Source organism: Pleurodeles waltl, chromosome 11 (assembly GCF_031143425.1).
Source record: "Pleurodeles waltl isolate 20211129_DDA chromosome 11, aPleWal1.hap1.20221129, whole genome shotgun sequence".
In the NCBI taxonomy this organism is placed as follows: Eukaryota; Metazoa; Chordata; class Amphibia; order Caudata; family Salamandridae; genus Pleurodeles; species Pleurodeles waltl.
In genome coordinates, this window is record NC_090450.1 from 1,011,883,107 (window position 1) to 1,011,897,872 (window position 14,766).

A 14,766-nucleotide genomic window follows, 5' to 3' on the forward strand; every position below is an offset into this window, starting at 1 on the left:
CCGTCCCATCTTGTGACCAGGTTCTGGAGGACCTGTCAAGCAGTCTATGCGACCCGTCACATCTTGTGACCAGGTTCTGGTGGACCTGTCACGCAGTCTATAGAGCATCACCAGTGCTTCTTGTGCACCAGGTTCTGTGTGACCCTTCAAATCTTGCGACCAGGTTCTGGAGGACCTGTCGCGCAGTCTATAGAGCATCACCAGTGTCTCTTGTGCACCAAGTTCTGTGTGACCCGTCACATCTTGCGGCCAGGTTCTGGAGGACCTGTCACGCAGTCTATAGAGCATCACCAGTGCTTCTTGTGCACCAGGTTCTGTGTGACCCGTCACATCTTGCGGCCAGGTTCTGGAGGACCTGTCACACAGTCTATAGAGCATCACCAGTGCTTCTTGGGCACCAGGTTCTGTGTGACCCGTCACATCTTGCAACCAGGTTCTGGAGGACCTGTCACGCAGTCTATAGAGCATCACCTTTGCTTCTAGTGCACCAGGTTCTGGTGGACCTGTCACGCGCTCTTCAGAGCATCACTTGTGCTTCTTGTGCACCAGGTTGTGTGTGACCCATCACATCTTGTGGCCAGGTTCTGGAGGACCTATCACGCAGTCTATAGAGCATCACCAGTGCTTCTTGTGCACCAGGTTCTGTGTGACCTGTCACATCTTGTGATCAGGTTCTGGAGGACCTGTCAAGCAGTCTATAGAGCATCACCTGTGCTTCTTGTGCACCAGGTTCTGTGTGACCCGTCCCATCTTGTGACCAGGTTCTGGAGGACCTGTCAAGCAGTCTGTGTGACCCGTCAGATCTTGTGACCAGGTTCTGGAGGACCTGTCAAGCAGTCTATAGAGCATCACCGGTGCTTCTTGTGCACCAGGTTCTGTGTGACCCGTCACATCTTGTGGCCAGGTTCTGGAGGACCTGTCAAGCAGTCTATAGAGCATCACCGGTGCCTCTTGTGCACCAGGTTCTGTGTGACCTGTCCCATCTAGTGACCAGGTTCTGGAGGACCTGTCAAGCAGTCTATAGAGCATCACCTGTGCTTCTTGTGCACCAGGTTCTGTGTGACCAGTCCCATCTAGTGACCAGGTTCTGTAGGACCTGTCAAGCAGTAGAGCATCACCTGTGCTTCTTGTGCACCAGGTTCTGTGTGACCCGTCCCATCTTGTGACCAGGTTCTGGAGGACCTGTCAGGCAGTCTGTGTGACCCGTCAGATCTTGTGACCAGGTTCTGGAGGACCTGTCAAGCAGTCTATAGAGCATCACCAGTGCTTCTTGTGCACCAGGTTCTGTGTGACCCGTCAGATCTTGTGACCAGGTTCTGGAGGACCTGTCAAGCAGTCTATAGAGCATCACCAGTGCTTCTTGTGCACCAGGTTCTGTGTGACCCGTCACATCTTGCGGCCAGGGTCTGGAGGACCTGTCACGCAGTCTATAGAGCATCACCAGTGCTTCTTGTGCACCAGGTTCTGTGTGACCCGTCACATCTTGCGGCCAGGGTCTGGAGGACCTGTCACGCAGTCTATAGAGCATCACCAGTGCTTCTTGTGCACCAGGTTCTGTGTGACCCGTCACATATTCTGACCAGGTTCTGGAGGACCTGTCACGCAGTCTATAGAGCATCACCTGTGCTTCTAGTGCACCAGGTTCTGGTGGACCTGTCACGCGCTCTTCAGAGCATCACCAGTGCTTCTTGTGCACCAGGTTCTGTGTGACCCGTCACATCTTGTCACCAGGTTCTGGAGGACCTGTCAAGCAGTCTGTGTGACCCGTCACATCTTGTGGCCAGGTTCTGGTGGACCTGTCACGCAGTCTATAGAGCATCACCGGTGCTTCTAGTGCACCAGGTTCTGGTGGACCTGTCACGCGCTCTTCAGAGCATCACCTGTGCTTCTCGAGACTCAGGACCTGTCACGCGCTCTTCAGAGCATCACCTGTGCTTCTCGAGACTCAGGACCTATCACGCGCTCTTCAGAGCATCACCTGTGCTTCTCGAGACTCAGGACCTGTCACGCACACTGCTGAGTCTTTGCTGCACTGCACGTGCACTACAGTGGGTGGAGTAAGAGCCCAGGGTGAGTCTCAGGTGCACTGCCTACATGTCGCTCTCTATAGGACCATACGGTGCCCTGCTATATGCCAGCTGCACGTACACTATAGTCTAAGGGGTCTCATCAGACAGCTGGATACACTTTCAACAAGTTGTGATTTTTGGGACCTGCAGTGTGTTCTGCTCTAAGCTGTAGTGCATGTGCACTGCAATCTGTAGGGAATAATCATCCCCCTCGCTAAGCCATCGGTGCACAGCCTGTACGATGCAGTTTACAGGACCCAACCTTCTAGACATCAGACACGTTGCACGTAGACTGCAATTTGTCTAACCCAATGACACAACCAGCTGGGCCTCACATTATACAGCACCTGATGGGCGACTGTTCTACAGGATCCCACTGGCCTCAGCCTCCCTGCTCTGAACATCACTGGAGAGATCGTGTGTCCCCTCTCTACATCACCGAAGACATACTGTGTCACCTCTCGTCATCACCGCGGACATTCTGTGTCACCCCTGTACATCACCGGGGACATTCTGTGTCACCTCTGCACATCACCGCAGACATTCTGTGTCACCTCAGGACATCACCGCAGACATTCTGTGTCAAGTCTGGACATTACTACAGACACTCTGTGTCACCTCTCGTCATCACCGCGGACATCCTGTGCCACCTCTGGCCATCACTGGAGACATCGTGTGTCCCCTCTGTACATCACCGCAGACACTCTATGTCACCTCTCGTCATCACCGCGGACATTCTGTGTCACCCCTGTACATCACCGCGGACATTCTGTGTCACCTCTGCACATCACCGCAGACATTCTGTGTCAAGTCTGGACATTACTACAGACACTCTGGCCCTCATTCGGACCTTGGCGGGCGGCAGAGGCCGCCCGCCAAAGTCCCGCCGTCAAAATACCGTACCGCGGTCGCAAGACCGCAGCGGGTATTTTGACTTTTCCCCTGGGCTGGCGGGCGGCCGCCGAAAGGCCGCCCGCCAGCCCAGGGGAAAACGACCTTCCCACCATGAAGCCGGCTCGTAATCGAGCCGGCGGAGTGGGAAGGTGCGACGGGTGCTACTGCACCCGTCGCGTATTTCACTGTCTGCTATGCAGACAGTGAAATACTAGTGGGGCCCTCTTACGGGGGCCCCTGCAGTGCCCATGCCATTGGCATGGGCACTGCAGGGGCCCCCAGGGGCCCCGCAACACCCCCTACCGCCATCCTGTTCCTGGCGGGCGAACCGCCAGGAACAGGATTGCGGTAGGGGGTGTCAGAATCCCCAAGGCGGCGCAGCATGCTGCGCCGCCTTGGAGGATTCATTTGGGCAGCGGGAAACTGGCGGGAGACCGCCAGTTGTCCCGGTAACGCCGCGGTCGGAATGCCCAAGGGAGCACCGCCGGCCTGTCGGCGGTGCTCCCGCCCCCGTTGGCCCTGGCGGTTCTGTACCGCCAGGGTCATAATGAGGCCCTCTGTGTCACCTCTCGTCATCACCGCGGACATCCTGTGTCACCTCTGCAAATCACCGCAGACACCCTGTGTCCCCTCTGTACATCACCGGAGACACTCTGTGTCACCTCTCATCATCACCGCAGACATTGTGTTTTACCTCTGTACATCACAGCAGACATTCTGTGCCACCTCTGCCCTTCACTGGAGACATCGTGTGTCCCCTCTGTACATCACCGAAGACACTCTGTGTCGGCTCTGTACATTACTACAGACACCCTGTGTCACCTCTACACATCACCGCAGACATCCTGTCTCACCTCTGCACATCACCGCAGACATTCTGTGCCACCTCTGCACATCACTGCAGACATTCTGTGTCACCTCTGCACATGACCGCAGATACCCTGTGTCACCTCTGTACATCACCGCAGACATTCTGTGTCACCTCTGCACATCACCGCAGACATTCTGTGCCACCTCTGTACATCACCGCAGACACCCTGTGTCACCTCTGCACATCACCGCAGACATTCTGTGTCACCTCTGCACATCACCTCAGACATCCTGTCTCACCTCTGCACATCACCGCAGACATTCTGTGTCACCTCTGCACATCACCGCAGACATTCGGTCTCACCTCAGGACATCACCGAAGACACCCTGTGTCACCTCTGCACATTACCGCAGACATTCTGTGTCACCTCTGCACATCACCGCAGACACCCTGTGTCACCTCTGCACATCACCGCAGACATTCTGTGTCACCTCTGCACATCACTGCAGACACCCTTTGTCACCTCTGCACATCACCGCAGACACCCTGTGTCACCTCTGCACATCACTGCAGATATTCTGTGCCACCTCTGCACATCACCGCAGACATTCTGTGTCACCTCTGCACATCACCGCATACACCCTGTCTCACCTCTGCACATCACCGCAGACATTCTGTGTCACCTCTGCACATCACCGCATACACCCTGTGTCACCACTGCATCACCTCTGCACATCACTGCAGACATTCTGTGTCACCTCTGCACATCACCGCAGACATTCTGTGTCACCTCTGCACATCACCGCAGACATTCTGCGTCACCTCTGTACATCACCGCAGACATTCTGTGTCACCTCTACACATCACCGCAGACATTCTGTGTCACCTCTGCACATCACCGCAGACACCCTGTGTCACCTCAGGACATCACCGCAGACATTCTGTGTCGGCTCTGTACATCACTGCAGACATCCTGTCTCACCTCAGGATATCACCGCAGACATTCTGTGTCACCTCTGCACATCACCACAGACACACTGTGTCACCTCTGCACATCACCGAGACATTCTGTGCCACCTCTGCACATCACCGCAGACATTCTGTGTCACCTCTACACATCACCGCATACACCCTGTCTCACCTCAGGACATCACCGCAGACATTCTGTGTCACCTCTGCACATCACCGCAGACATTCTGTGTCACCTCTGCACATCACCGCAGACACCCTGTGTCACCTCTGCACATCACCGCAGCCATTCTGTGTCACCTCTGCACATCACAACAGACACCCTGTGTCACCTCTGCACATCACTGCAGACACCCTGTGTCACCTCTGCACATCACCGCAGACATTCTGTGTCACCTCTGCACATCACCTCTGTACATCACCGCAGACACCCTGTGTCACCTCTGTACATCACAGCAGACACCCTGTGTCACCTCTGCACATCACTGCAGACATTCTGTGTCACCTCTGCACATCACCTCAGACACCCTGTGTCACCTCTGTACATCACCGCAAACATTGCGTCACCTCTGCACATCACCTCAGACACCCTGTGTCACCTCTGTACATCACCGCAGACATTCTGTGCCACCTCTGCACATCACCGCATACACCCTGTCTCACCTCTGCACATCACCGCAGACATTCTGTGTCACCTCTGCACATCACCGCATACACCTTGTGTCACCTCTGCACATCACAACAGACACCCTGTGTCACCTCTGCACATCACCGCAGACATTCTGTGTCACCTCTGCACATCACCGCGTACACCCTGTGTCACCTATGCACATCACCGCAGACATTCTGTGTCACCTCTGCACATCACAATAGACACCCTGTCTCACCTCTGCACATCACCGCAGACATTCTATGCCACCTCTACACATCACCGCAGACATTCTGTGTCACCTCTGCACATCACCGCAGACACCTTGTGTCACCTCTGCACATCACAACAGACACCCTGTGTCACCTCTGCACATCACCGCAAACATTCTGTGTCACCTCTGCACATCACCGCAGACATCCTGTCTCACCTCTGTACATCAAAGCAGACACCCTGTGTCACCTCTGCACATCACCGCAGACATTCTGTGTCACCTCTGCACATCACAATAGACACCCTGTCTCACCTCTGCACATCACCGCAGACATTCTGTGCCACCTCTACACATCACCGCAGACATTCTGTGTCACCTCTGCACATCACCGCAGACACCTTGTGTCACCTCTGCACATCACAACAGACACCCTGTGTCACCTCTGCACATCACCGCAGACATTCTGTGTCACCTCTGCACATCACCGCGTACACCCTGTGTCACCTCTGCACATCACCGCAGACATTCTGTGTCACCTCTGCACATCACAATAGACACCCTGTCTCACCTCTGCACATCACCGCAGACATTCTGTGCCACCTCTACACATCAGCGCAGACATTCTGTGTCACCTCTGCACATCACCGCAGACACCTTGTGTCACCTCTGCACATCACAACAGACACCCTGTGTCACCTCTGCACATCACCGCAGACACCCTGTGTCACCTCTGTACATCACCGCAGACACCCTGTGTCACCTCTGCACATCACTGCAGACATTCTGTGTCACCTCTGCACATCACCTCAGGCACCCTGTGTCACCTCTGTACATCACCGCAAACATTGCGTCACCTCTGCACATCACCTCAGACACCCTGTGTCACCTCTGTACATCACCGCAGACATTCTGTGCCACCTCTGCACATCACCGCATACACCCTGTCTCACCTCTGCACATCACCGCAGACATTCTGTGTCAAATCAAAAATTAAATCAAATCAAATCATTAACATTTATAAAGCGCGCTACTCACCCGTGCGGGTCTCAAGGCGCTAGGGGAAAAAAGGGGGGGTTAACGCTGCTCGAACAGCCAGGTCTTTAGGAGTCTCCGGAAAGCGGAGTGGTCCTGGGTGGTCCTGAGGCTGGTGGGGAGGGAGTTCCAGGTCTTGGCCGCCAGGAAGGAGAAAGATCTCCCACCCGCCGTGGAGCGGCGGATGCGAGGGACAGCAGCAAGTGCGAGGCCAGAGGAGCGCAGGTGGCGGGTGGGGACGTAGAAGCTGAGGCGTCTGTTGAGGTATTCCGGTCCCTTGTCGTGGAGGGCTTTGTGTGCGGGGGTAAGAAGTCGGAAGGTGATCCTTTTGCTGACTGGGAGCCAATGCAGGTGTCTCAGGTGTGCAGAGATGTGGCTGCTGCGGGGTACGTCTAGGATGAGGCGGGCCGAGGCGTTTTGAATGCGTTGCAGGCGATTTTGGAGTTTGGCTGTGGTCCCGGCATAGAGGGTGTTGCCGTAGTCCAGGCGGCTCGTGACGAGGGCGTGGGTCACAGTTTTTCTGGTGTCGGCGGGGATCCAGCGGAAGATCTTACGGAGCATGCAGAGGGTGAGGAAGCAGGCGGAGGACACGGCGTTGACTTGCTTAGTCATGGTGAGAAGAGGGTCCAAGATGAAGCCGAGGTTGCGGGCGTGGTCTGTGGGGGTCGGTGCGGTGCCGAGGGCCGTGGGCCACCAGGAGTCGTCCCAGGCGGACGGGGTGTTGCCGAGGATGAGGACTTCCGTTTTTTCAGAGTTCAGCTTTAGGCGGCTGAGCCTCATCCAATCTGCGACATCCTTCATACCCTCTTGTAGGTTGGTCTTGGCGCTGGCGGGGTCCTTGGTGAGGGAGAGTATAAGTTGGGTGTCGTCGGCGTAGGAGGTGATGATGATGTCGTGCTTGCGTACGATGTTGGCGAGGGGGCTCATGTAGACATTGAAGAGTGTCGAGCTGAGTGATGAGCCTTGAGGTACGCCGCAGATGATCCCGGTGGGTTCTGAGCGAAACGGAGGGAGGTAAACTCTTTGTGAACGGTTTGCGAGGAAGGAGGCGATCCAGTCCAGGGCCTGGCCTTGGATCCCGGTGGAGCGGAGGCGGGTGATTAGGGTGCGGTGACAGACGGTGTCAAAGGCAGCCGAGAGGTCGAGGAGAATGAGGGCGACTGTTTCACCGTTGTCCATCAGGGTTCTGATGTCGTCTGTGACTGAGATGAGGGCGGTTTCAGTGCTGTGGTTGGTTCGGAATCCGGTTTGTGAGGGGTCGAGCAGGTTGTTGTCTTCCAGGAAGGTGGTCAGCTGTTTGTTGACGGTCTTCTCTATTACTTTGGCTGGGAAAGGCAGAAGAGAGATGGGGCGGAAGTTTTTCAGGTCGCTCGGGTCAGCCGTAGGTTTCTTTAGTAGGGCGTTGACTTCGGCGTGTTTCCAGCATTCGGGGAAGGTAGCAGAAGAAAAAGAAGAGTTGATGACGGTCTGGAGGTGCGGGGCGATGATGTCGTCGGCTTTGTTAAAGATGAAGTGCGGGCAAGGGTCCGAAGGGGCGCCGGAGTGGATAGAGTTCATGATGGATTTGGTTTCTTCCGTGTTGATGTGGGTCCAGTTGTTGAGGGTGATGGCCGGGGATGCGGGTTCGGTGGTGTTTGGTTGGGTCTGGTGTCCGAAGCTGTCGTGGAGGTCGCTGATCTTGCGATGGAAGAAAGTGGCGAGGGATTCGCACAGATCCTGAGAGGGCGTGACGGCGTTGGCGTTGGCCCTGGGGTTGGAGAACTCCTTGACGATGCTGAAGAGTTCTCTGCTGTTGTGGCTGTTTTTGTCCAGTCTGTCGGTGAAGAAGTTCCTTTTGGCAGCGCGGATCAGGTGGTGGTGTTCACGGGTAGCGTTCTTGAGGGCGTTCATGTTGTCAGCGGTGTGGTCCTTGCGCCAGGCTTTCTCAAGGGCGCGACAAGTTTTCTTTGATTCTTTGAGGGTGTCAGAGAACCAGAGAGGTTTTTTGGTGTTGGTCTGTCGATGCGTGCGTTTGAGGGGAGCAAGGTTGTCTGCGCAGTTGGAGATCCAGTTTGTGAGTTTGAGGGCTGCGTCGTTGGGGTCGGTGGTGAGGGTGAGTTGGTTGGCGGCTAGTGCGGAGAAGAGTTGCTCTTCAGGGATCTTGTTCCACTGTCGATGAGGGATGGGTTGAGTGCGGAGGTGGCGGGTCTCGCGTCGGAATGTGAAGTGGACGCAGCTGTGGTCCGTCCAGTGTAGGGCGGAGGTGTGGCTGAAGAAGACGTGTTTGCTGGCGGAGAAGATAGGGTCGAGCGTGTGTCCGGCGATGTGGGTGGCGGTGTTCACCAGTTGTTTGAGGCCGAGGTTAGCGAGGTTGTCACCTCTGCACATCACCGCATACACCTTGTGTCACCTCTTCACATCACAACAGACACCCTGTGTCACCTCTGCACATCACCGCAGACATTCTGTGCCACCTCTACACATCACCGCAGACATTCTGTGTCACCTCTGCACATCACCGCAGACACCTTGTGTCACCTCTGCACATCACAACAGACACCCTGTGTCACCTCTGCACATCACCGCAGACATTATGGGGGTTATTCTAACTTTGGAGGAGGTGTTAATCCGTCCCAAAAGTGACGGAAAAGTGACGGAATTACCACCAGCCGTATTACGAGTCCATTATATCCTATGGAACTCGTAATACGGTTGGTGGTATATCTGTCACTTTACCGTCACTTTTGGGACGGATTAACACTCCTCCAAAGTTAGAATAACCCCCTATGTGTCACCTCTGCACATCACCGCAGACACCCTGTGTCTCCTCTGTACATCACCGCAAACATTGCGTCACCTCTGCACACCACCGCAGACACCCTGTGTCACCTCTGTACATCACCGCAAACATTGCGTCACCTCTGCACATAACCGCAGACACCCTGTGTCACCTCTGTACATCACCGCAGACATTCTGTGCCACCTCTGCACATCACCGCATACACCCTGTCTCACCTCTGCACATCACCGCAGACATTCTGTGTCACCTCTGCCCATCACTGCAGACATTCTGTGTCACCTCTGCCCATCACTGCAGACATTCTGTGTCACCTCTGCACATCACCGCGTACACCCTGTGTCACCTCTGCACATCACCGCAGACATTCTGTGTCACCTCTGCACATCACCGCAGACATTCTGTGCCACCTCTGCACATCACCGCATACACCCTGTCTCACCTCTGCACATCACCGCAGACATTCTGTGTCACCTCTGCCCATCACTGCAGACATTCTGTGTCACCTCTGCCCATCACTGCAGACATTCTGTGTCACCTCTGCACATCACCGCGTACACCCTGTGTCACCTCTGCACATCACCGCAGACATTCTGTGTCACCTCTGCACATCACCGCAGACACCCTGTGTCACCTCTGCACATCACCGCAGACATTCTGTGGCACCTCTACACATCACCGCAGACATTCTGTGTCACCTCTGCACATCACCGCAGACATTCTGTGTCACCTCTGCACATCACCGCAGACATTCTGTGTCACCTCTGCACATCACCGCAGACACCCTGTGTCACCTCTGCACATCACCGCAGACACCCTGTGTCACCTCTGCACATCACCGCAGACATTCTGTGTCACCTCTGCACATCACCGCAGACACCCTGTGTCACCTCTGCACATCACCGCAGACACCCTGTGTCACCTCTGCACATCACCGCAGCCATTCTGTGTCACCTCTGCACATCACAACAGACACCCTGTGTCACCTCTGCACATCACTGCAGACACCCTGTGTCCCCTCTGCACATCACCGCAGACATTCTGTGTCACCTCTGCACATCACCGCAGACATTCTGTGTCACCTCTGCACATCACCGCAGACACCCTGTGTCACCTCTGCACATCACTGCAGACACCCTGTGTCACCTCAGGACATCACCACAGACATCCTATGTCACCTGCTGCAACATTTCAGGACTGCCACAACCAATACAAACTGCAAGCACCCGATTCTCAGCTTCGAGCATCCTTTATAATTGTAAGACCACTGGCAAACCTTCTCGGTTGAAAAACTACCATGAATTTCGTTTTCCCAACAAAACATCAAAAAATTAAATAGATAAAAAAATAAGTGTGTAATGAGAATCCAGAAAAGGTGTAACATGTCTGATTTGACATTCTGTTAGTGGTTATAAGAGGTCCTTGCTAAAAGTGGAATGCCCTTAACCACGAGGGCAAAAGTATTCCCGGAAGAAGAGCAGTTGTGATGTGTGGAAGAGTTCAAATCAGTGTGCTAAACATTACTTAGACGTCAGTGTCTGATGAGCATTTGTACCTTTTTGGCTTGCTTCACTTCAGCGAATCTATCTGAAGTCTCTAAAAGATATCACATTGGCAACACATTTTAGCTTCATGCAATCCTCCTAACATAAAGACCTAAGGACCCATTTGGTGGCTTTCAAGCAGGGATGGTGCTTTGGTCCACAACAGAGGACCATGTGTGAGCCACAAACGTGAGCGACCAGGGCCGAGGCTTGAGCGCTTAACACCGGTGGTGTCTACCCTCACCTCCATCTATCTCTCCTCTGGAGCAAGGGATCTCTTCTCCTCATCTGCACCTCCACATGTCTATAAGTACACATAAAGCTCTTCCTTTCTACATGTAAACAAAAGATGATTACCCAGCAGAAGTCGTCCTCCTTTGTAAAGATGAATAATGAGTCCGGCATCAAACTCGCCATCAGCGATGAGGTCTGCCACGTCAGATGGGCAACAAAATGCAGCGGCATCTTTCAGGACACAGGAGTGACCTGCAGCCTCCAGGTGACTTCTGGGTGGGAAGAAACATACACACATTTGGAGGCTTTTAGATCCAGGAAAACTGTACAACAACAATAACTCTTTACTAATCAAGGACTTAGGATCCTGAGACAGTCACCTTGCAATAAAGATTCACTTTACAAGGAACATGAACTTGCTTTTCATTTTAACCAACACAACATGATTTCTTTAGGTTGCTTAGTGTGATGAGAACCACAGCCAGGCAACATTTGCTACACTCCCTGACACCATTCTAAGAAGAGGCTACTATTGTGAGATTAGGATATCCTGATTTTGGTCCAGCAGTTACACTGAGAGAACACACTCCTCTGGGCTGCGGCTGCTTACCTTGCCCTGTGCCCAAGTATTAGTCCAGCAGAATTTCCTGAAGAAGTGCTACTACTGAAGAGTATTATATGGCCGAAACATATGACCACGAAGAATTAGCAATTACTCTTCAGACTGGTACCAACAGAGAATGCCTGGCATTTTTTTATTTAATGTACATTTGTATGTGGACGTTTTCTGATCCCTGAGTAAAAGTATGCAGAAACTAATATTGTAAAAAATACTTAGGGGGTCATTCTGACTTTGGTGGGCGGCGTCCCCCCGGCCCAGCGGGAAAGACCCTGCAACAATGAAGCCGGCTCCGAATGGAGCCGGCGGAGTTGCAGGGGTGCGACGGGTGCAGTTGCACCCGTCGCGATTTTCACTGTCTGCAAAGCACACACTGAAAATCATTATGGGGCCCCCAGGGGCCCCACGACACCTGTTCCCGCCATCCTGTTCCTGGCGGTGTAAACTGCCAGAAACAGGCTGGCGGGAAGGGGGTCGGAATCCCCATGCAAGCAGCGCCGCCATGGAGGATTCCCTGGACCAGGGGAAATCCGGCAGGAAACCGCTGGATCCCCTTTTCTGACCGCGGCTTTACCGCTGCGGTCAGAATGGCCCTGGAAGCACCGCCAGCCTGTTGGCGGTGCTTCCGTGTCCCTCCACTCTGGCGGTCCATGACCGCCAGGGTTGGAATGAGGGCCTTAGTGCTGTTACTATCAGTGTATTATAGTCATTTTGTTTGTAACAGGAAAATGTATAAATAAGTCACTCACTCACTTGTCACAGGCAACAGAGCTTTTCCCCACATGCCCCAGACAGCAGAGCTAGGCCTCCCTTAGGATGTGCAGCACAGTTATCCATTGCTTAGCTGACATCCATCAACCAGAGCAGACTACAAAGCAATTGCCTTGTTTGCCACAGACGGCAAAGCTACCCCACCGTCTGTGAACAGCAGAGTTACCTATCACTTGACACGGGCAGACTTACCCCTCACCTGCCTATTCAGATCTAATTCCAGATTCTTTTTCCAGACACCACAGCTAATCCTCACTTGCCAGAGGCAGCAGAGGAAGACCAGTTTCATGACTGATAGGACAAACATTGCTTGTTCTCCTGATTGAGCTCTTGGCTGGTGCAGACACCAGAGATGTTTCTCTCTCTTACCACAGACAGCTGAGTTTACCCCCAGATACTACAAACAACAGGGCTGTACCATACTCTGCTGATTTATTTCAAGGCAGGTGATTAACTGCCTCTTTTGTCTGTCTACATTTATCCATCAATGATGCATTGGAACCAAGTGCCTCGAAGACAGGAAAGTTCAAAGGAGAACGAATTAAGAAAATTGTGTTTTGGGGTAGCAGAACACAGTGAGACAAGGAATCAAGGTGTGAGGGAGACAAGCAAGTGAGGGAGACATTCACACGCAATGACACCAGGCCAGGTCATACCCGTCAAGGGCAAATGAACCACAGGTTTGAAAACAAGAGAAACATGACATGAATGCAGAGATCTGTCTCAAGTAGAGGACAGCAGGAAATCTAAAAATCAGGGCAAGTTTGTGTCCATGAGACCCAAAATGAAGAACAGTACAGCGCAGACAGAAACCAAAGACAAAAAATACTGCTATACAACGCCTCTGAAGGCAACCACGTGGAGCATTGGTGAATTCAAGAAACCCACACCAAAGACAACATGCCATTGTGACAAGTCTGAGCCCACAGAATGGAAAACACTATTGGTGTGACTCTTAGAACAATTCTACAGGCCACATCTACTTGTCCCATTCACACGGCCCAAAAGGAGGAGGGGGTTTTGCTAATCCCACGCCTTCCCAAAGGAAGCAAGTCTCACCACTAGAGGGGCCGTGGGGGGCATGGAAAGAAGGAAGGCTGGGATAAGCTGGAAATTGAAGACAGAGTCCTTCTTGCCATAACCGTGGACACAGTTCTCCTCGCTCAGCCACACCTGTTAACGTCCCTCAATGAAAAGCTGCAGTTTTAGGATTAGGAATTTAGGGTTAGGAGATCAAACGTTGGCAACATCATCCTCTTCAGATGCAACAATGTATTTTGCTTCTAAACTTTCCCCATTCACGGTTGTGAGGTGACGCAATAGTCCTCATGGTTTGTGGCCGTTCTCTCTCTATTTAATGTCTATATTGGAACGCTTTGCAGTGAATCTAAGCTTATGTGCTTTGCAACATTGTTTCATGGATCAGTTTGATTAGAAATAAACGAAAATTGACGATGATGACGAAACAGAGCTAGCGCATAAAGAGCCTTTTCCCTCTGAAATCACAGGAGGCACTAAATGAAAGCTCAAGTGCTGCTTTGGGGACAGAAGCCACCTACGTTCATTAAACCCACAGATCACAAGTGACAGAAATCCCCATGAGCAAAGGTGCCCAGACAGAATCATGGAGAGGCAATCCACTCGCACTCCAATCCGCAGAGTCGGCCGTCGCCCCTCACTTCTCACATTCCCTGATCATGTACAGCTGGGGTTGGCATGGACCATTGGTGTCTAATAAAAGTATTCACCAGTCATGTAACACACGCCACAAAATGAATTCTTTACTTGTTCTGCATGCTGCATGATGACGTTATACAAGTCAATGTCCCTAAAGTGACATTAAAAGGCGCTATCAAGTATCACCTATACCCAATGGGTCACATCTGGACACCACAAAGAGGTGCTTAATGTACCTTTGATGGATTTTCGTCTTGAAACATCTATCTCTCCCGGGTCGTGTCTGACATACTCAACTCCCTGAAAACCACTTGCTATGAAGACGCCATCCAACAATCATTCTTCACCAAAGCTCTCCCTCTCTGGAGATGGTCTCTTAACCCTTCTTACTACTCTCAATCCCTCCCTTACTCACAGTATCTAACTAGAAGCTCTCAAGCTAGGTCAGATCCCCGCACTCCTAAAGAAATCTACACTAGACCCTGAAAACCTCGCCTAGTCCTGGTC

General features: G+C 52.8%; 1 protein-coding gene across 1 annotated transcript in view; it reads right to left on the minus strand.

The window, feature by feature from the left end:
* GLT1D1 (glycosyltransferase 1 domain containing 1) overlaps nucleotides 1-14,766 on the minus strand; it is a 472,314-nt gene that overhangs the window by 381,634 nt on the left and 75,914 nt on the right. Inside the window, exon 2 of the mRNA XM_069215368.1 lies at nucleotides 11,316-11,464. Within this exon, the coding sequence (XP_069071469.1) occupies nucleotides 11,316-11,464 (149 nt within the window). The remainder of the gene's footprint in view (nucleotides 1-11,315; nucleotides 11,465-14,766) is intronic.